Here is a 24,220-nt window from a genome sequence, read left to right on the forward strand (position 1 = left end):
TAAATATACAACATGGGTTCTGATGAAATGTAGTTGGACTCTCTTATCCATCGGAATGAATCATCCTTTTCATTCCATGGAGGTAAATCTTTGCCTTCTAGCAAGAGGATAGGAAGTTAAAAATTCTATCTCGGTAAGACATGTATTTCTATTACTTTGAAATTTATAAATGTAGTTAAAGTAAATAATGTTGGGTTACCACTATCCCTTTTTGTAGTGAACGAATCTTGTATGTGTTCCTAAGAAATGGCATTTGTCCCTTTTTCGAAGTCTTGAAGGGGGCATGGATAACACATATAAGAAAGCCATGAACTCGACTTTTCTTTTCTAGAAGTTAAAAGTCTCCAGCTGAAGGGGGCTGCCATTGTTGGCTGGGAGATGGTAGAAGCCATTGGATATCTATATTAGAGATGTGTTTCGTTGTGGGAGGTAGTTTTGGGGTTGTCCATGATACACTAGTATTTCATTTTAAAAAATAAAAATTTATGTCATCAGGGTCATTAAATTCCATATTATCATTTAAGAATGTTTGTATTGTAGTATTGTATCCACGTCGAATACAACACTTGCTTGAAGAAACGTGTCCAATACTTCGTAAACATTTTTACTATTATTTATGATACGTATCTACTAAATACTTCAGTCACGTATTGGATACCTCTTAAATATTTCAATGAGATTCAAGCCACATCATGCCATTAACAACAAAGTTTTTGCTAAAATCAAGTCAATATACAAACAAGCAGGATGAGTTTATAGACATTTCAATTCAAACGCACAAGAGCTCTACAAAGTGGAACTACTCTGGGGACTGTTCTTGTTTCCACTTTTCCAGCATAGTATTCTGATGAGACTTCCACAAGGAATCAAAATCACCCCCTTTCAGAGAGGAAAACTTCATTTTCAAATTCTCTCAATGTCAACTGCCAAAATCAGAAGTGACCCCTCCAAGTGCATGATTTTCAAAGCAATATAAAAACAAAATCACCCCTTTCTGGAATAGAGCTTCTCAGACTCTGTGCTGGCCTATTTGGAAATAAAGGCTTCTTCCAATGAACTTGAACAAAATCTTCATTGTGCTGAATGTGAGTGGTGCAATGTTGAGATAAAGTTGCCCAAGATAGTGTCGTTTCCTTACTGTGTAGCTTTATCCATGTAGGTTTCTTCTGTTATGGCTTTCAACTGTAGCCTCAGCTTGCATCCTATAACTTACGAGCACGATCACGCCATGAACCTCGTTGCACTCCAAGTACCTAGAATCGTTAGTAAAAAAGTATGCATAAACCTCAGACATGCAATCACACAAAGAACCTTGTTGCATTGCAAGCACCTATAACTATAACTATCTTAACAAACATGCTTAAAATCTCTCACCTTGTCACTGATGAGACCTGTAACAGGGGCAACTTCAATGTTCACAATTTTGTCATTATCCTCCTCTACTTCATCATCTGTTGTATTAATAGGTAGTGGAATTGATGAAGCTCCAAACATGGCCTCATCATGAGCAGCCTTAATTTCTTCCTCCCTTCTGGCCTTCAAAATGAAAATTATATCAGATTAGAATCAACATTCTTCTTTTAAAAGAATCCGGCTATTCTTTACTCCCTCCATCCCCAAAATACTTGCCCATCTTTCTATTTTGGGACGTCCCAAAATACATGTCCCATTCCTAAAATGGATTTACTACTTTTTATAACATTCCTAAACTACCCTTTTGACATTTACTTTATTAAACAAGTGCACTAATTTTGGAGTACTCTTTTATCTTTTAGCAAGGATAAATTTGAAATTTCACTCTTATCAATACAATAAAAAAAAAAATTAAAATCCACCATCATAAAAAGTTGGATTCCACAAAACACCCAAGAATTTTGGGACGGAAGGGAGTTTTAAATATGAATGACATGATCACAAAACAGGAACTAAAATTGAGTGGTAAATCGTGAAAGAGATTCAAAATACCTCCACTGCAGAAAACCGGAAGCTTCTGCCAATGTTCTTTACTAACGCCTCGTCATCTTCTGCAGCTGCAGACAGGCAATGAAATGTCATCAGTACTAATTTGCTCAGAAAGACTGTTAATGATTAAATTCCTCCTGGGAACATATTCATTTAGAGCAAGCATAGGTCTACATCTGATTAAAGCCAAATAGTACAGAAAATATAATCTGGTTAAGTAACCAAATCCATATCCAGGTGACCAACTTAATGACGTTTTTACATATTGAACTGATCTATTACCTTACGATTTGACCAAAGGTGCTTATAATCCATCCATATAGGTTTTTATTTTGTTTTCAACTTTATCCATATATTTCAGTTTCCAAAACACTAAGAAACTGATGAGTTGAAGTGGACAAACCCAAGTACAGACGAATTATACAAAGGCAGACATTCATCTTAACTATCAGCCTTCTAAGATGGCTTACTTAATTAGCTGGGAATAGAGCTTGATGAGCTGAGATAACTAATAAGTATTAATATGTACCTTCTTATCTACCTAAATGCTGAGAAAGTTGAGTACTAAATTAAGTTGATTCTGAACTTTATTCACTCAACTTGACCCGACCCAATCAACTAATTTTAAGTTTCTATGACAGCTTAAGAATAAAACAACTGAAACAAACTATGCCGACTTTGGATCTCCGGACTGAATCATCCAACAGAGACTTCTAAACTAGATTTATTATCCACACATTTGTAACATTTTACTTACTGCTTACCACAGAATAAATGCTAGGATATTTTCACACATACCACAGCTTGATTATCATGTGATTATAATATGATTATTGCCCAAGAAAACACCAACATTGGAAGGAATATGGTGTTAAAAATGGAACGAAAAAAGCAACAAGTATGAAGATAACATTGCAAAGAAATTCATTCAAGTTATCGAAGACTGGTAATACTAATTTAGCAGTTGATGTTACGCCCAAAAGTTGGGAAGGAAAGAACAATGAACAAATGAACAATGTAGAATTCAAATCTGTTTAGTTCATCAATCATGGGTAAATTATGCAGATGACAAAACCCAACCATTTTCATAACCAACAAATAAGTCAAGGCACTTTGGAGATAGCATGTCTAACCTTCAATTTCCTCGTCATCAAGTGGTGCATCCTTGTTAAACTCGAACCGTTCCCATCCAGAGCCCATGCCATTTGTTGCATCCTTTTCAGCTGCAAATAGTGAAACATTTTAGACATTTATCTTGAAAGTTAATAAAAAAAAAAAGGGGGAAGCTTTTACGCAGAGCATAACATCTACCTTTGCGTGATTGCAACTTCCCCTCAGAATTCAGAGGGAGAGGGGGGGAAGCTTTTACTACCAATAAGTAGAACCATGGTGAAATATATTTAAGATATGGCCAAGTACAGGAAGACTTTTGCTAGTCATAACTCATAATATTTGGTCAAATTACAGGAGGCAAAGAATATGCTACAGTTAGAGGTTGAGCTTTCTGGCTTCTCACACACACATATAATATAGTATATCATATTTTGGGTGGAAGGAAAGGAAACTAGTCATCAATCTGTGTTCGAAATTATGTTACAAATTGTGAATCTAACAATTAGATTGATGTGCAATACATGAATTATATAAATATATATATATAGTTGCTCAAACAGTTTAAACAAACACCCAAAGTTGACTAGTTATCACCAAACGACAGTGATGCAAGGAACCGTACAATGAAAAGATGGAGAAATTAAGAAAGAGGCCAACCACAATGACAAGAAGCAATTTGCTAGAAGGAAACAAGCTTCAAGGAGCATCTTTCAGATTAGCTTGGATATTTTTGTAACAGTGATGCTCTACTAACAGTTTGGCACATCCATGAATGCAGTGGCGTAGCCAGGAATTTTTTTTTTGTGGGGGCAATTTTTAATAGCAATAATATATATGTGTGTGTGTGTGTGTATATATATATATATATATATATATTGAATCAAATCAATATATGTAAAAATTAAGACATTGATTTATAATATTTCTATTTAGTACATTCACAATTGTCCTCTAATAACTACTACATCAGATTATCAATGTACTCATAATAAAAATTCATTCATATTAAAAATAAAAAAATAAAAAGCAAGATATGAAGATAACTAACTTTATAAGTTATAACCAGATAATCCAATCAATCAAAAAATTTGATGTAAGTGAATCTGTGATTTCATTGATTTGGGTAGCAAATAAAAAAAAAAAAAAAATTAAAGTCTTATTTAGAGAATAGTAATTAGTAACACAATTATACAAACTAAATTTTGAAAGAACAAGCAGCCCTAAAATAATTTTGATAGTAATAAGTTAATAACTAATAATTTTCTAATTAAAATTACAATATCAAATAATAATCGTAAATTTAGATGATACAAAAAAAAAAAAAAAATTTAGATGATACAAAATATATATATATATATATATATATATATATATATATATATATATATATATATATATATCAGATTACTCGTCTGCCGTACTACAGTACGACTAAGTCTCTGTATTTTTTGTGAAATATTGAAGACTCGCGGAAAGGAAAATGTGATGGAAACAATCCATTTGTTTGTGGTAAAGTTAAAAGTGTGAAAGATTATCTTGATGAAATGGTTTTTTTTTTTTTTTTTTTTTTTTTTTTTTTGGGAAAGTGCGAAAGAATATAATATTTTGAGAAAGTGGAAAAAAAATATCATATTTTGTGGGAAACTAACATTTTGTAAAACCGTGAAAGGGTTTTTGGTTATATATATATAATATATACATGTGCAGTGTCAGATTTTAGAGAGGGCAATTATATAAATATAAAAATCTTTCCAAATAAAATTTTAAAAAATTAAAAGTTCAGTGGGGGCAACTGCCCCCACTTGTCCCTCTGTGGCTACGGCACTGCATGAATGCTTGTTTACACCCGTCATCATCTGGTCAATCAACTCTGCATTGTTAATGAAACTAACCTACTTCAACTAACCAATGCTTATATGTACGACTGCAAAAATGAACTGAACAATTCTTTTCTTTTTCTTGCAAGTAAACTTTCCCTAAAGAGCAACTAGGAAAAAAAAAAGTTTATCATTAAAGATCGCAACCGAACCATTCATGAACAATTTGGTTCCGCTCAGCAAGAGATTCATCCAAGCTTGTTATTAAATTAAACAAATGAATCAAGCACAAGCCTTATCAGCTCCTACAACAGACGAGCCAAGTCCAAACAGGCTCGAATCAGCCTGACAGGCTTGTGAACGAGCATATGCGTAAGAAGGTTAGATAGGAAGTGAGGTGTTTCCAATACTAAAGTATATCAGAAAGGAAGGGGGAAGGAGGGGAAAAAGGAGAGGGTAGGGGACAGAACTCAAGCAGGGGAAGAAATGAGAGGATAAGGAGGGTGGCAGAATACTGAGGGAGCAATTGTTGGACCCATCACTCACCCACTCGACTCACATGTCTAGTCACTCACCCTGAAGAAACCTATTCAATCCACCATGCCTCGGCAACACCTTTTCTGCTCGCTCTTGTTATAGTACGAAACACACCATACTTGGAGCTCTTAAGTTTGTAGAACGAACAAATAAAGTATTGTAGAATACAATCATAAATTCAAGTGAAAATAATGAAAAGACGTCAAGTCTATTGGGTAGACTAAATAGCTTAAGTTGCACCTACAGTCTTGAGCCGTGTAAAAAGCAGAAGCAAGTACATTTTGTTGTTTATCATGAGAGATAGAGAGAACAGAGAGAACAAATGTATATATATTTCACCGACTCACTCCAAATAAGCCTATATAGGCTTATATAAGGGATACAAGCCTCCTTAATAACACAAGGGCCTACTAATATAATGTAATTACATAATGGCCCAACATATATATATATATAACATTCTAACACTCCCCCTCAAGCTGGAGAATATATATCAAATAATCCTAACTTGGAACAGATAGTTCTTAACCGGTTATGACCCAATGCTTTGGTAAACATATCAGCTAATTGATCTTTAGACTTCACGAATGGAGTAGAGATGCTCCCAAGCAATATCTTTTCTCGAATGAAGTGACAATCAACTTCAATATGTTTGGTCCTCTCATGAAACACAGGATTTGAGGCAATGTGAACTGCTGCTTGATTATCACAGAACAATAGAGTAGGAACTTCAACTGTCAACCCAAGTTCTTTTAGAAAAAGTTGTATCCAGGTCAACTCACTAGTAGTATGAGCCATTGCCCTATACTCAGCTTCAGCACTAGATCGAGCTACCACCGTTTGCTTTTTACTTCGCCATGTACAAGATTGCCTCCTACAAATGTGCAGTAGCCTGTAGTAGATCTCCTATCTGAAGGAGAACCAGCCCAATCGGCATCTGTAAAACCTTCCACCCTGAGATGACCATTTGATTTATATAGTAACCCAACACCTGGAGCTTGCTTGAGATATCGGATAATCCGAAAAACAACAATCCAATGTGGCATTCTAGGAGCTCCCATAAACTGACTTACAACACTAACTGCATATGAAATATCAGGTCGAGTGATAGTGAGATAAATTAATTCTCCAACTAGACGACGAAATCTGCCCGGATCATTAAATAGATCACCCTCATCAGACACAAGTTTTGTATTCGAATCCATAGGAGCATCAACCGGGCGACCACCCAACATACCTGTTTCTTCTAATAAATCCAACACATATTTTCGTTGTAATAAACTTATACCCTTCTTGGATCTAGCAACTTCAATACCCAAGAAATACTTAAGTTTACCCAAGTCTTTAGTGTGGAATCGATATTGCAGAAACAACTTCAACTTAGCAATGCCTTCAGAATCATCAACTGTGATCACAATATCATCTACATATACAACAAGAAAGATGAAGCCAGCTTTAGTGCGCTGGTGAAATACCGAATGGTCAGTCTGACATCTGTTAGATTGTTTCAATCCATATAGGGCCTTTTTAAGGCGACAAACAGTGTAAAGAGACTCCCCCTGAGCAACAAACCCAGGTGGTTGCTCCATATAAACCTCTTCGACTAAGTCACCATGCAAAAAAGCATTTTTAATGTCTAACTGAAACAGAGGCCAATGTCTATTAGCAGCAAGAGAAATCAAAACACGAATAGAAGAAATCTTAGCAACAGGGGCAAACGTCTCATCATAATCAATACCATAAGTCTGGGTATAACCTTTGGCAACAAGACGAGCTTTTAACCGCTCAACGGACCCATCTGGAAGATACTTCACAGTGTAGACCCAGCGACAACCAACTGGTTTGACACCTGGAGATAAAGGAACAAGATTCCACGTGTCATTCTGATGCAAAGCATCAATTTCATCTTGCATGGCTTTCCTCCAGCCTGAATCAGACAAAGCATCCTGCACAGTCTTAGGAACAAATGTAGTAGACAATTGAGAGGAAAAACATGAGAAAGATGGCGATAAGGAATTATAAGAGACATACTGAGCAATGGGATGTTTAGTAACACAGGAGCGAGGAGCTTTACGTAGTGCAATAGGCAAGGATTCAGACACAGTGGAAGGTGTTGGATCCAAAGACTCTGAAGACGACGGAGGAGGCACGACAGCAGATGGCTTTGGTCTTCGAGTGTACACCTGTAACGGGGCAAGCAAAGGAGATCTAGGCTGAAGAGAAAGTGAGGGAAGTGGAACCGCAGGAAGAAGCGACTCAGAAGTAATATCAAGAATTGAATCACTATCTGAAAAATATGGGACGGACTCACAAAAGGTCACATCCACGCTACTAAAGTACCGTTGAGAAACAGGACTATAACAACGATAACCTTTATGAGAACGAGAGTATCCAAGAAATACACACTTTGTGGCACGTGGGTCAAGTTTATCAAAACCAGGACCAAGATTGTGGACATAACAGACACAGCCAAAAACTCGAGGAGTAAGAGAAAACAAAGGAGAATCAGGAAATAAAATAGAATGTGGAGATTTGCCATCTAATACAGATGACGGCATACGGTTAATAAGATGACAGGCAATAAGAACAGCATCACCCCAAAACCGTTTAGGCATGAGCATATGAAACAAAAGAGCACGGGTTACTTCTAAGAGGTGTCGATTCTTACGTTCTGCAACTCCATTTTGTTGAGGAGTATAAACACCTGAATTTTGATGAATAATTCCTTTATCACTAAGATAGGTATCAAAAGGGGTTGCAGAATATTCCTTAGCATTATCATAACGTAAAATACGAATGGGACAGCCAAACTGAGTTTTGATTTCTTTTCGAAATTTTTGAAAAATTAAAAATAACTCAGAACGATCTTTCATTAAAAACAACCAAGTCAGGCGAGAATAATCATCCACAAATGCCACAAAATAATGAAATTTATTGATTGAAGAATGCTTTATTGGACCCCATACATCTGAATGAACCAAATGAAAAGGACTAGAGACACGATTATTAACCCTAGACTTGAAAGACACACGATGGTGCTTAGTAAGTTGACAAACCTCACATGACAAGAATTTCAAATTACTAAGACTAGGAACTTGACGCTGCAAAACTTGAAGTGACGGGTGTCCAAGACGACAGTGCCACTGGAATGGAGACAGAGAAGACTGAAGAGCCACAGGATAAGGTGCCACATCAAAGTAATATAAGCCACTAGCTTCATTCCCCGTACCAATCGTCTTCTTTGTCTTGAGATCCTGAAACACACAAAAAGTAGGATAAAATGTAACAGAGCACTGAAGAGATTTAGTAAGCTTACTGACAGACATTAAATTAAAGGGAAACTGAGGAACATATAAAACAGATGAGAGAGACAAGGAATCACTAAGTTGAGTTGTCCCCAAACCTGAAACCTTAGCGGAGGAACCGTTAGCAAGGGTAACTCTTTGAGAAGGAGGTACAGAATTAAAATCAGATAGAAGAGAAGAACATCCAGTCATATGATCGGATGCTCCAGTGTCTATGATCCAAGGACTGCGAGTGGAAGACAATAGACATGTGGGTGCAGTACCTGACTGGGCAAAGGTAGCCGTGGAAGATGAATTAGATGCTTGCTTATAAGACAAAAACTGAGTATACTCATCACGTGAGACAGGGACCGTATCTGATTCAGCTACATTATGAGATCCAGAAGCAACATCATTCGGAAAGGAGGAAACTTGATTTGCATAACTAGATGGTTTGCCATGAAGGTCCCAACAAAAATTCACAGTATGATTAGAAAGACCACAATGAGTACATTTTCGTGATTCCCTGCCACGGCCACGTCCTCCCCGTGAATCACGACCGCCACGTGTGGAGCGTCCCCCACGACCTCCACGGAAAACAGTATTTTCACCCTTTGAAACAATCAATGCTGAACGCTCACCACTCTGCCCAGTATTCAAAGTGGAGGTATCACTGACAAGTGTAGCGCGCTGAAGTCTAGAAAACACATCAGTAAGAGATGGAAGTGTGGGACTGCCCATAATCTGTGAACGAAAAGACTCATAAACTGAGGACAAACCAGTAAGAAAACGAACAACATTAAAGTCCTCACGTTGTTGTTGCATACTGCGAACATCAGCAGTAATGGGCTGATACATATTCAGCTCCTCACAAATGCCCATAACTTTGGAATAATACTCTTCTATACTGTGACTACCTTGTTCAAGATGAAAATACTGCTTACAAAGCTCATAAACACGAGTGATATTACCTGTCCCAGAATACAGTTGCTGCAATCTGTCCCATATCTCCTTTGCAATATCCAAATAAAGTAAAGTTGTACTAATTTGGGGTTCAATACTGTTTATCATCACAGAAATGATCTGAGCATCTTCCTTTTCCCATGCATCAAAAGAAGCATCAGTTTCCTTGAGTTTCTCTTTAGTCAGATGATTACCAAGGCCTCTACCTTTGAGAAAAATTTTAACTGATTTAGCCCATAGTATATAGTTCTTCCCATTGAGTTTAACAGAAGTCATGGAAGAATGAAGACCAAAAGTGGGAGAAAACAAATCTGAAGTGGAGGCCATGTCTTACCCAGCAAAACAGAGAAGAAAATATGAAGCAGAATTGGTATTCGGGCCGAACCTGGGCAAACGGGTCGGATCCGAGAACAAGTCGGATCTGGTCAAACGGGTCGGATCCGGATAACGGGTCGGAACTGGACGAGCGGGTCGGATCCGGATAACGGGCCGGATCTGGACAAACGGATCGGACCTCGGATCGGATCTGGGCTATCCCGGGTTTACGAAACCAGGGTTGGAATAACTATCCCAGGTTTAGTAAACCAGGGTTGGAATAGCCTCACTCCTGCAGCCAAACACCACCCTTCTCCTTCACAATCAGCGCCGGCGAGAACCAGAACTCTACCACCGACAAGAAATTCCAGCACCCGAGATTCGCAATGGAAAAACAAGGCTAGTACACACCCTAGCCCTTGCAGCGGTGACGACAACCCAACAACAACAAAAAAAAACAGCGATCTAACAACGGAGCGGAGTGGGATCGCGATGATGGAGCTTCTGCAACTTGCGACAGCCAAGGAAGCCTCGACCAACAAAACGAAAGGCGTCAGATTTGAGAATGACGAACAAATCTTCAGCGAGTCAGATCTGAGAACGACGAACAAATCTTCAGCGAAGAACAGAGTTGGCTTCGATCTTGATTTTGATTTGTAGAAGAACAACCCAACCCAGATGCAATTACAACTACAACCCGCTCTGATACCATGTTGTTTATCATGAGAGATAGAGAGAACAGAGAGAACAAATGTATATATATTTCACCGACTCACTCCAAATAAGCCTATATAGGCTTATATAAGGGATACAAGCCTCCTTAATAACACAAGGGCCTACTAATATAATGTAATTACATAATGGCCCAACATATATATATATATATAACATTCTAACACATTTCAACAGTATTTATGAGTATGTCAGTGATAAGTAAAGCTTCTTTATAAAAGCAAATGACAGGTGTATGACTTAGAGCAAGGGGCGTAAAAAATATACATATATTTTTTTGATAGGACCGGTGGTCCACATCAGCCCTTTTGAAATTGTACTAGTATCGGACTAGTTCTCTAGGTACATAGCGGGAGAGAGGAGATTTTGAACTTTAAGGCAAGATTTGTGTTAGCCTTTTAGTCAATCACCATTCAGATACATACGATAGATATTTTAATTGTAAAGTGGTAGATTCTCTACAGAATTTTATGCAAAGGTCACTTCATTACGTACCATTGATATTGCTATCATCCTACATTAATGAGCAGAAATTTAAAAACTGATAGGAGGTACATATATCTGGTGTGTGTATATACAATAGTGTATATACATGTGCATAAAAGACAACATATGGATAGAATAAAATATTAAAGATTATGAGTGGCCTCAATTATCTCTTTCTGTGGGTACTATATATAATATAGTTGAACCTTTTTTTTTATGCTTGGGGCACGTGTAGCTAAAAATGTGAGTGTTCAAGAATACATGTATGTATACACAGGCTGGTTTAATGGGGCCGAAGCAACCGGAGACGCCTAATTTTATGTTTAGTCACCCATGGAATTACTAGATTTTGCTTCATGAATTAAAATAATGATGTACTATGCCAAAGGTGTGTCGGCTATTTGAGAAATGTTTGTGTGAGACATAAGCAGCATGCAACTCGACATTATTAGGCTAATGCAAAATGCGGAGAAATAAGAGCATGAGTTTATAACAAGATCAACGGTTTGAAGCGTTAGTCTAGACAGAGAGTTCCTCTATATTTCATGCTGGTGAATGCAAGATGAGGTGCGGCATCACTCTCACATAGGTTGTCCTCACAACCCTTAAACATTTACCAAGGGAGTCAATGGTGTTTAGTACACTGCCATCCTCTTTCTCGCTCTCTCTCTCTCTCTCTCTCTCTCTCTCTCTCTCTCTCTCAAGTTTGCTTGGGCTTCCACCTCTCTCAATCCACCTCGAATTCCACTGTGTTTCGAGTTTGCCTCACCATTTATATATTTATTGTGTCACAAAAATGAACCCCTACATTTTAGCGACTCCGCTGGGGAGGTATCTCGTATAAATCATAGGAGGAGTCCTATGTGGATAGGAAAAGAAGTTTTTCTATTCATCAACCTTTTGATGCCGCACCTCATCTTGCATTCACCAGCATGAAATGTAGAGGAACTCTCTGTCTAAACTAACGCTTCAAACCGGTGATCTTGCTCTAAACTCATGCTCTTATTTCTCCGCATTTTCTTTATACTAATGCACATGTCTGTGACACGATTTTGCATTAGCCTAATAATGTCGAGCTACATGCTGCTCATGCTCATGTCTCACACCAACATTTCTCAAACAGCCGACACGCCTTTAGCATAGTACATCATTACTTTCATTCCTGAAGCAGAATCTAGTAATTACATGGGTGACTAAACATAAAATTAGGCATCTCTAGCTGCTTCGGCCCCATTGAACCAGCCTATGTGTATACATACATGTATTCTTGACCACTCACTATTTTAGCCTGCACGCGCCCCAAGCATAAAAAAATAAAAAATAAAAGGTTCAGCTATATATATATGTATAACCCACGGAAAGAGATAATTGAGGCCACTAATTATCTTTAATGTTTTATTCTAGCCATATGTTGTCTTTTATGCACATGTATATACATCATTGTATATATACACACCAGATATATGTACCTCCTATCAGTTTTTACATTTCTGCTTATTAATGTAGGATGATAGCAATATCAATTGTAGGTAATGAAGTGACCTTTGCATAAAATTTTGCAGAGAATCTACCACTTTACAATTAAAATTTCTATTGTATATCTGAATGGTGATTGACTAAAAGGCTAACACAAATCTTGCCTTAAAGTTCAAAATCTCCTCTTTCCAGCTATGTACCTAGAGAGCTAGTCCGATACTAGTACAATTTCAAAAGGACTGATGCGGACCACCGGTCCTATCAAAAAAAAAAAAATTTTTTTTTACACCCTTGGCTCTAATTCGTACACCAGTCATTTGCTTTTATAAAGAAGCTTTACCTATCACTAAAATACTCATAAATACTGTTGAAATGTACCTACTGCTTTTTACACGGCTCAAGACTGTAGGTGCAACAGAAGCTATTTCGTCTACCCAATAGACTTGACGTCTTTCATTATTTTCACTTGAATTTTTTATTATATTCTACAGTACTCTATTTGTTTGTTCTACAAACTTATTTGTCTACCGACAGTATTATTGGTTACCACAGCTATATCATGGAGTATTCGTTAATTTTATTAACCTCTCATGACTGGTTTACTTTTTTTACACACTCAAATATGCTTTATCTAAACAGCCTCGATGCAACTCAAGCTTGCAGACCATTAGACTCTGCGAGTCTTTGAATTGTGGGTCCTGCATTACTATTTGAGGAAAGAGGGAACTCGAACAGCTTCCCTTCTCGAAGGACAATTAAATAAAATAACCCCTCCACTATTACTTTCAGGGTAGAACCAGCTCGCTTCATGGGACACTCGGTACCTCTCCCTCTCAACAGGTGTAATTCATGTCGCGAGAGATACTGTCAATGAATTAACAGACCCAAAAATACAATCACTCCTCGAGGGTACTCGGATCTTCGACGCATTCTTTTCCACGACATTGACTCAACATCATCTATAACGTCCTATGTCCTTGACAAAAGACACGTCTTTCATACCATTTACTTCGCTTGTATCATCACTTCTCGAGGACTCGATCCTCGACGCATTACATCGGCCAATTGCATAGTGGTGTGAGACCTTCCACATTCACTATTGAGGTCGCATTATAAAAATTTCTGGATGTAGGGTCACTCACCATCATTGTATTGTCACAAGCCTTTCACTTGGCTCTCTCTCACCATCGATATCGCATTTATGCAAGCTTGGGCTACTACAAAGCTCACTGATGCAGGGGGACTAAATATATATGCTTTACTTCACTCGGATCATACATCATATTTCTTTGACGTGCTTTGTACATCAAAAATCGAGAGGACACTCGCACTCACTCGTGCTAACACTCTCTAGCACTCACTTGTGCTTATCCATAGTTGTTAAAGGCTCAAGGCGCACAAAAGCGCAAAGGCCTCTTGGAGCCTGAGGCGCAAGGCGAGGCGCGCGCCTGACTGAAGCAAGGCGCACGTTGAAAAAAAAAAAAAAAAAACCCACCCAATAAAGATGCAATAGTATATATAAAGATGTAAAAGTCAACTAAATCAATTACTTAAGTTCAATATTCAACATAAACATGCAAGAAGCAAAAAAGCATCTATCCATCCATGACTCCATGTTGAAGGAGAAAGCAGAAAGCAGTGTTGAAACTGTTGATGCAGAAAGCAGAATATTATTTATTAATATATGAAAATTATTTCGATCTCAACTTTTATATATATATATATATATATATAAAAATTGAATATTGCAATTTGATTGAATTTATTTAATTTTTAGTGATTCAATAATTTCAATGAACATTTGAATTTTATAAATTGATATATGTAGTGAAGCACTTATATTCTCTAGTCAATCAATTTTTCTCAATGACTGCAAATTTAAAAAAAAAAAAAAAAAATTATTTATATTTTCGTCAAAACATATAACAAAACTAATATGGTAAGAAAAATAATGTTCAATTAATTAATTTGATTTATAATTTTTTTAAATTTCAGTTACACAATTTTAGTTTGGCTACAAAGTACAAACACGTGTGCGATCAATATATAAATTAAATGTGTCCTTATGAAATACAAAACAAAAGTTGAAAGGCATACACAATTACACACCCAAAACTGGGAACCAAAAAAGAGAGAAAAGAAAAGAATTCTATCCAGACTCGAGAGAACCGAGAGAAGAGAGAAGAAGAAGAAAAGAAAAGAATTCTGCCGAGACTCGAGAGAGCCGAGAGAAGAGAAAAGAAGAAGAAGAAGAAGAAGAGAGAGAAAAAGATGGCGAGAAAAGAGAAGAGAGAAAAAGAAGAGAGAGAAGGAGAGAAGAACAACATATCGTGAATCGGCAGATCCGAGATTGCTTCGCCTTCGCCTTCACTGCGGTTCGCAAGCCCTAGCCTCTGTCTCTTTCCTTTTGCTCTTTTGCTTTTCTTTATTTTTTTTTTGCTTTGTAAGTTTTGTAAAGTTATATAAAAAGTAATAATAAAATAATATTTACCAAAAATAATAATAATAAACAATACCAACCAAAAATAATAACAAAACAAGTAAAAAAAAAAAAGCCTTTTTCAAGCAGGTGCGCCTTTTATGCGCCTGTGGCCTTGTGCCTTTGTAGCAGAGGCGCGCGCCCACTTCAAGCCAGTCGCCTTAAGCACTTACAGGCAACATGATGGCACCTGTAGGCACCTTGCGCTTTATACGCGCGCCTTCGGCGCCTTTGACAACTATGTGCTTATCACTTACTTTGTAGTGTCTCACACCATCCACCACTCACTCATGTTAACACTCACTAGCACTCTCGCACTTGCTCGTGCTAACACTAACTAGCACTCGCTCGTGCTTATCACTTACAATGTAGTGTCTCTCGCCATCCACCTGGCTCGAACACTCACTCGGTCTCAAACTCTTGCACTCGCTCATGCTAACACTCACTAGCACTGGCTCATGCTTATCACTTACATTGTAATGTCTCTCGCCATCCACCTGGCTCGAACACTCACTCGGTCTCAAACTCTCGCACTCGCTCGTGCTAACACTCACTAGCACTTGCTCATGCTTATCACTTACATTGTAATGTCTCTCGCCATCCACCTGGCTCGAACACTCACTCGGTCTCAAACTCTCGCACTCGCTCGTGCTAACACTCACTAGCACTCGCTCGTGATTATCCCTTACATTGTAGTGTCTCTCGCCATCCACCTGGCTCGAACACTCGCTCTCAAACTCTCGCACTCGCTTGTGCTAACACAACTAGCACTCACTCGTGCTTATCACTTATTTTGTAGTGTCTCTCGCCATCTACCTGGCTCGAACACTCACTTGGTCTCAAACTCTCGCACTCGCTCGTGTTAACACTCACTAGCACTCGCTCGTGATTATCCCTTACATCGTAGTGTCTCTCGCCATCCACCTGGCTCGAACACTCACTGGCTCTCAAACTCTCGCACTCACTCATGCTAACACTCACTCGCACTCGCTCGTGCTTATCACTTATTTTGTAGTCTCTCACCATCTACCTGGCTCGAACACTCACTCGGTCTCAAACTCTCGCACTCCCTCGTGTTAACACTCACTAGCACTCGCTCGTGATTATCCCTTACATTGTAGTGTCTCTCGACATCCACCTGGCTCAAACACTCACTCGCTCTCAAACTCTCGCACTCGCTCGTGCTAACACTCTCGAGGACTCACTCGTGCTTATCACTTACTTTATAGTGTCTCTTGTCATCCACCTGGCTTGAACACTCACTCACACTCGCTCGTGCTAACACTCACTAGCACTCTCGCACTCGCTCGTGCTAACACTCACTAATACTCACTCACGCTTATCACTTACATTGTAGTTTCTCTCACTATCCACCTGGTTCTCGCACTCACTCGTGCTAACACTCTCTAGCACTCACTCGTGCTTATCACTTACTTTGTAGTGTCTCTCACCATCCACCTAGCTCGAACATCACTCACAGTCGCTCGTGCTAACACTTGCTAGCACTCTCGCACTCACTCGTGCTTGTCACTTATTACATTGTAATGTCTCTCGCCATCCACCTGGCTCGAACACTCATTTGCTCTCAAACTCTCGCACTCACTCATGCTAGCACTCGCTAGCACTCGCTCATCCTTATCACTTACATTGTAGTGTCTCTCGCCATCCACCTGGCTCGAACACTCACTCTCAAACTCTCGCACTTGCGCGTGCTAACACTCTCTGGCACTCACTCGTGCTTATCACTTACTTTATAATGTCTCTCGCCATCCACCTGGCTCGAACACTCACTCGTGCTAACACTCACTAGCACTCTCGCACTCGCTCGTGCTAACACTCACTAGCACTCACTCGTGCTTATCACTTACATTATAGTGTCTCTTGCCATCCACCTGGCTCGAACACTCACTCTCTCAAACTCGCACTCGCTCGTGCCAACACTCACTAGCACTCGCTCATCCTCATCACTTACATTATAGTGTCTCTTGCCATCCACCTGGCTCGAACACTCGCTCGCTCTCAACGTCTCTCACCATCCACTTGGCTCGAACACTCACTCGCTCTGAAACTCTCTCACTTGCTCCCGCCAACACTTGGCTTGTACACTTCCTGCCCCCAGATCACCAAACCCTACACCACACATCGCGTCTAGGTCATTAAACCTTAAGGGCCTCGCCCTCGAGTCACCAAACCCTGGCATCACACCCAGGTCACCATACCCTGCATCGCGTATCGCTTCCAGGTCAAAGCTAGAAAGCCTCACCTTCGAGTCAACAAACCCTGGCATCACGCTCAGGTTACCAAACCCTGCATCACGTATCGCGTCCAGGTCACTTAACCTTGAAGGTCTCACATTCAAGTCAACAAACTCAGGCATCCGACCCAGGTTACCAAGCCCTGGCATCATACCCAGGTTATCAAACCCTACATCACGTATCGCGTCCAGGTCACTAAACCTTGAAAGCCTCACCTTCGAGTCAACAAACCCTGGCATCGCGCCCAGGTCACCATACCTTGCATCGCGTATCGCGTCTAGGTCACTAAACCTTGAAGGCCTCACCTTCGAGTCAACAAACCCTAGCTTCAGACCCAAGTTACCGAACCCTTGCATCAAACCCAGGTCATCAAACCCTGTATTGCATATCACGTCCAAGTCACTAAACCTTGAAGGCCTCACCTTCGAGTCAACAAAACCTGGCATCAGACCCTAGTCACCATACCCCGACATCACGCCCAGGTCATCAAATTCGAGGGCCTTACCCTTAAGTCACCAAGCCCTAGTATTTCGCTAAGTCGTCAAACCTCGCATATAGCACCACTCTCAAGTCATTTATGCAGGACTACTCTTTTACGAATTCTACAAAGCTCACCCGCGCAGGGGGACTAAATGTAGGTGTCCAAAATATCTTACCTCACACAGCCCACATAGCTTGGTCAAACAGTCAAAGAACTACGCCACATCATCAACAATGACCACATACCTCGGTCAAATAGTCAACAGACTACGCCACATCATCAACGATGGCCCACAAGTCAAACGGTCAAAGATACGTGCCATTTACCACGTTATCGGTATACCTCGAGCAGAAGATTGAAGACTTAAAGACCTGAGTTGGGAGCAAGACTTAGGATTACCTGGGATCCGAGAGGTACTTGGTTTGGTGGCTGAAGTTCAGGGCTCGTTGAGTCAACCCTCGACCTGATTTGCAGAGAGAGAAATACCATTTTGACTCCCGAAATTATTTACCTCATTTTAATTAATATAGATTTATAATTATTTGAGATATTTATCTCTTTTAATTATTATATTAATTAATTTATAGGTGATGTCATGGGATGACATCATCCAACCTCTCACCTGGCCTATATAAGAAAGTGTTCCAAGGCTGAGGGGTAAAGCAAACAGGGAGGAAAACTCCTCCTAGACATTGAGAGCTCTAAAGCCTCTCTCTCACATAGGTTGTCTTCACAACCCTTAAACATTTACCAAGGGAGTCAATGGTACACTGCCATCCTGTTTCTCTCTCTCTCTCTCTCAAGTTTAGTTGGGCTTCCACCTCTCTCAATCCACCTCGGATTCCACTGTGTTCCAAGTTTGCCTCACCATTTATATATTTTATTATGTTACGAAAACGAACCCCTACAATGCTAAAATAGGCTTGACTACAATCCTTGTCAATGTGATTATCATGCCTAGACATGTGTGCTCCTAGGCTCGTGCCTTTTACTCTATTTCCTGGTAACCAGTAACCCCAAACTGTGTTTCAAGCCTCAAACCTGAATAGTCGTGCCCCCACCCCCCTTTAAGGTGGGCCTTAACAATACCCAGTGTTTTTTGTCCACAATCATTACCCAGATTATGCCAACAGATCTTCCTAGGTTCCTCCCTGATGCCCTCACGTCTTTTTGGTATAAGTCCTTACGCAAGCTCCATTGCATACTGTCTACACTCTATAGTGAGTATAACTGGGTTGCAAGTCCCTTATGAGGTGCGACCCCACTTAGGCCCTAGGGGTGCAACCTCCTGATTCGTTTCCATAGCTTTTCACCATTATTTTTATCTTCACACGCTTTACAGAATGCATTAGCCTAAACAAGGGACTCAAGGTGGCACTAAATTTATATATGTAACAATATAGACTTGTCAAAATACGTGTGTGACAGTATAGACCTTATAATGTATCAATGTAATGGATGGCAGTATTATCAAGTGTGCTCCAAAAGGCTGCCTTTAGTTTAATCACCTTCACTGTTAAATGTTAATTAAGCATTTGACACATGTTTTCCTTTCAGAACATATAAGAGGAAAGCTACCTATTTCTACTTGCAGCAGACTCAAACAAGCCAATGCAAGCCAAGCTCAAGCTACTCAATTTTATGTGAAGCCAAGCTTGGAACATGTATTGCCAATAAGCTCATGGCACACGCGAGCATGTTTTAACTAAATTTTATCAGTACCTTTAACCTTTTTGAAAGGTTTCAAATATATATATATATATATATATGTGTGTGTGTGTGTGTGTGTGTGTGTGTGTGTTTTGTTTAGTGGTAGGCTGGTAGCTAATAGCTAATTTTACTACCAAAGAATAAGGAAAGAGAACAAAATCCAGGGGACAACTCTAACCAACACCAACAAAATCCAAAACCACCACAATGAACATAGGGATAGCTATAATGTCAGTCTGACTTTAATGCCCGATATAATCGGTCTTCAACTGGGCAGTTCAGTTGGGGTTTAACAATGATCGATTACTTTGCTAATGAAATAAATCAATCTAACTCTTACTAACACATATTTCCATCCAAAATAGTTCCCAACCTATATTTTTTCATTCTTCAAACAACTCCATATAAAATAACAGTTAGCAAATTAGGAAGATAAGACATAGAGCTAATATTTAAAAAGTAAAGTAATGAAGTTAGAGCCACATCCATATAGATATTAGGTATAGACTACAAAACAATCAATAACCAATTAAAAGTTTGTTACTACAGCATTGGGTAAGGTACCTGTTTCAGAGAGCTGAAACTTCATCTTTGCTTTAACTCTTTGAGCTGGCGACTGTCATTGAAAAGATACACATTCTTTATTTTATAACAATAGCAAAGACAAAACAGAACCACAAAAAGCATATGCAATGTACTACAATCAGTACACAAACCTCTACTTGACAATTATAACACATTTTCACAAAAAGACCATCTGGATGGAGGATACTCCCACTTTTGGAATGATGTGTTGCATTTGAAGCAGTTTCTTCAGGTTCACACAGTATACAAGAATTTGGACCTTTTCCTTATGAAAAATATATAAGAATTTGGACCCTTTAAAGGGAAAGAGTGTGGATTCCACCTGCCCCAATATCTTAATCTTTGGTATGCATAAGAGTACGATCTCACTTCAAAAAGGCACATAGAATAACCAATTAACCATAGGAAGTTAACATGCACTCCTCAATTATGGAAAAAAATGCAAACAAAGAAATAATAGAGAAGAAAAAACACATTTAATGATCTAAACTATTATATTAAGAAAGAACCAAGTTTGGTCTACAGCTTCGTATCTAACAAATATAATGTTCGAAATTCGAACTTGTCCCGCCGCTTTTAAATTTACATGATAACTATATAGTTAAAGGGTAGGGTGATTGGAGTAGTGGAGAGAGAGGTATGGAAAAAGAATAAGAGAGATTTTTAGGGCATGCTTGGCTTGTAACTATGGAAACAATTTTCTAAAATAGAAAACTATACAAAAAACTCTGCTTGGTTCAGTTTTCTTAAAACTCAGTTATAAAAATGTCTGTTTTCAAAGAACTATAAAAGATTGTTTTCTCATCCACTTTGACTAAATTGTATTTACTTCTTATATGTGCTTCCTAGTTCAAACTGTATATGAGCATCTTAGATACATTATGAGAAAATGTCTAAAGTGGAGAACAAACTTGCTTTGGGTTAAATACAAGAGTATAGATCTGCCACACTGTGTCTCAGATAAGGTGTGATCACACGCCTCTTTCATGCACACCTTCTACTACAAAGGAATTGAGACAGCATGGTCTAAAACAAATTTTTGCACGAAAATTTGGTATTAGAAACTGTCAATTAATTTATATACCTAGTATATAAAATACACACACATATACTTATAAAAAAAAACAATACATACACATATAGATATATATGTATCTACAAAGAGGTAACGAGGAGCACAATCACAGAAACTCCTTATAAGTATAGTCTTTCTCTGTTTGGAAAAGAATTTCTTCATCATCTTGAACAAAATTGTGGGTTTCAAAGCTATATTTATAATTTATTTCAAATTAGTCGTTCTTTTAAGTTACTTGACCTTAATGTACTTTTACCTTCTTCTTGACTCCTTGTGATAGTCCAGATTAATGCTCTGTTTGGTTGAAGGGATGGAAAAATGGCCGGAAGGAAGAGGGGAAGGGATGAATGAGGCATTCCTAGGGAAGGGAAGGTGTCTCCCTCACTTTTTGTTTGGTTGCATGGAATGGATAGTAGAAAGGATGAATGGGGCGACACTTTTTTTTGTTTGGTCGGAAGGGAAAAGAGTTTTTATATTCTTTTTACCAATATACCCTCATTATATAAAATTATAAAAATTAGATATTCATTTCAAATTTTTGGGAAGGTTAAAAATAGAAATTACATATTTGTGGTAATTATCCATTCTTTCTCTGTCTTCTTCCCCCCAATTTTGAGCAGATAGAAAAATACAAAGCAAAGAGGGATGCTTCATCCCTCTTTTCCCATCCCTCCAGCCAAACACGAAAAAGTCCTTTTATCATTTATCCTTAAATAGGGATAAAAACATTAAAATGTAATTGGTTTGCACTTTGCAGTAGTTTATTGACTTGACCATCCTATGAGTTAATTTCAAAACAAATTTGCACCTGCAAAGTAATGTGGTCCACATTGAAGGTGATGTTAGGAAAAGAAAAAGACTGAAAGTATCATGGATAGTGAGGAAGATGATGACATGCAATTGGATTGAGAAATTATCGCTTACATAGAGCATATTAGTGAAATAGGATTCATGTAACCATCCCCTAATTCTTGGGACAATGCTTTATTGGAATTGACCTGAGTTGGTCTCATACAAATGAAAACCTACTGTGAGAGTATATAGAATGGAGTATACCGCGTGCATCTAAAGATTTTGACGCCATGCCTAACCCCTCACAGGAGCTACAAGCTAAATAAATGATGGAACAAAGAGGGTTAAAAGTTCTATTTGGCACTAACATTTAGAAAAAATTGGGTCCAAAGAAAAAACAATATCAACATCAATGACCACTTTATCATATAAATTCATAGCTTAATTATCAACAATTATCATTGTTTACCGTGTTTGACTTTCTTAATGCTATAAGTTTCCACAAAGTAACTCCACATTTTCCACTACCAAAGGAACTAAATTCAAAGTTTCAAACACTTACAATGTGATGCTTAATTCCACAAATTATATCAGTAGCCCCAGCTCAATCAAGTTTTGAATTTACAGTGAAAAAAAAAATTAATTTCGAGATGAGGCAAAGCTGCATGCCAATGGCAATATCAAAGCCTATCATTTATATCATTTCAATGGAGACCCTAAACCAAATTCTTGTATAGAAAACATTGAAAATACCAATTTAAAACAACTGGGTAAAGACGAATAGGACATACCATCTTGTCATAACCTTCAATCAATCTGGAATAGTCAACAGCCTTACTCGCGCCTTTCTCTCTCTCCAACCTCCGACCACTAGGGGAAGAACTCCTCCTCTTCCCCTCCCTGTCTCTCTCTCTATATCTATCCCTATCCCTATGTCTATCTCTATCTCTACTCGACCGCCGATCCGAGTGCCTCTCTCTGCTTCGGCTTCGGTTTCGCCTCCTCGAATGTCTATCTCTAGATCTCTCTCGACTTTCTCTCTCTACATCAGACTTGTGGCCATCTCTTGCACGGTCATTCGAAACCCTAGACCTAGAGGAGTGATTTTCGGAGGAGGGTTTGGAATTGGAATTGCGTTTGGGATTGTTGAGCTTGTTGTGAATGGTTTGGAGCTGAGCTTGTTTCTGAAATTGGGAGGTGTTTGAAGAAGGGCTCGAAGCTCTGACGAAGCTGCTGAGGAAGGAAGAAGAAGAGGGAAGAGCTGAGCCTCTGGTTGGAACAACGTCGTTGGAGTCATTGGTGGTGGTTGATGAGGAGGAGGAGAAGCCGAGGCCCTGCTTGAACCTGGCAGCTCCTTCGCCTTTGCGTGTCAGCTCGTCGTAGTAAGCTGCGGCTTTCGCTTCCTCCATTGATACACAGAGTCTGAGTATTTGTTACAGAAAATGGGGTATTGAAAAAAAAATGCCCTTTTTAGGGCCTGTTTGCATTCCTTTTCAAGCTCAAAAACACCCAACTCAAATGGAAGTTTCAAGGCCTGTTTGGTTTTAAATTTTCAAATCAGATCTCAATATATATATATAGATATATATCAAAATGATTTTTGCTTAATTACTGTTTGATAAAACAAAATTTGATCATCAATAAAAATGAAAGGCCTCACAAAATTTATAAGTGACAAATACATCACTTATCATTGCTGAAAACCTTACTTTATGTTCAGTTTTATAAAAAGAAGCACAGTTTTCAAATTTGAACCAAACAAATCTTTTAAATTTTTGGTTAATTAAATTAATTAATCGAGCCCTCAAATTCTGCTTCTAATCTAATAGTACAATCTAAAAGCATTGCTGTTGTTTTGTGGAAGCCTTTTTCTAGTTATTCTAGTTATATTTTTTGGAAAAATAAGCAAAAAATAAATAAATAAATAAATTCTTGTTAATTGACTGAGGAAAAAAAAAAAAAAAAAGACAAATCAGAAAATCTTGTTATATTAAAAAAAAAAAAATAGATAAACATTCAATTCGATTGTAGCATGGTTGGTAAAATCTGGTACAGTAAACAAAGCTGTAGTATAATTGTTTATATATATATATATATATATATATATTACATTTAAAAATTTGGCATAAAAAATGCAAGTCACAAGAACACGCATATA

General features: G+C 38.4%; 1 protein-coding gene across 1 annotated transcript; it reads right to left on the reverse strand.

The window, feature by feature from the left end:
* Positions 1-668: 668 nt before the first annotated feature.
* LOC132285915 (uncharacterized) lies at positions 669-23,616 on the reverse strand. The gene is made up of 6 exons (XM_059788152.1): positions 22,854-23,616; positions 20,175-20,226; positions 3,096-3,185; positions 1,966-2,030; positions 1,375-1,536; positions 669-1,253 (listed from the first exon to the last, which is right to left on the reverse strand). The coding sequence occupies exons 1-6, from the start codon at positions 23,469-23,471 to the stop codon at positions 1,203-1,205; spliced, it is 1,038 nt and encodes a 345-aa protein (XP_059644135.1). The 5' UTR covers positions 23,472-23,616; the 3' UTR covers positions 669-1,202.
* Between the last annotated feature and the right edge of the window lie 604 nt (positions 23,617-24,220).

This window comes from Cornus florida, unplaced genomic scaffold (genome assembly GCF_030987335.1).
Source record: "Cornus florida cultivar Cherokee Brave unplaced genomic scaffold, ASM3098733v1 CherokeeBrave_3.0.0_Hap2_Chr11, whole genome shotgun sequence".
NCBI classification, from domain to species: domain Eukaryota; kingdom Viridiplantae; phylum Streptophyta; class Magnoliopsida; order Cornales; family Cornaceae; genus Cornus; species Cornus florida.

Bases quoted from the DNA above. Each gene is read 5' to 3' on its own strand.
- LOC132285915 (XM_059788152.1), bottom strand. From the start codon at position 23,471: ATGGAGGAAGCGAAAGCCGCAGCTTACTACGACGAGCTGACACGCAAA. The intron at 2,031-3,095 runs GTTAGACATGCT...GCCTGTCTGCAG, and splicing joins TGATGACGAGGAAATTGAAG to CTGCAGAAGATGACGAGGCG. The intron at 1,537-1,965 runs GTATTTTGAATC...TTCATTTTGAAG, and splicing joins TCCGGTTTTCTGCAGTGGAG to GCCAGAAGGGAGGAAGAAAT.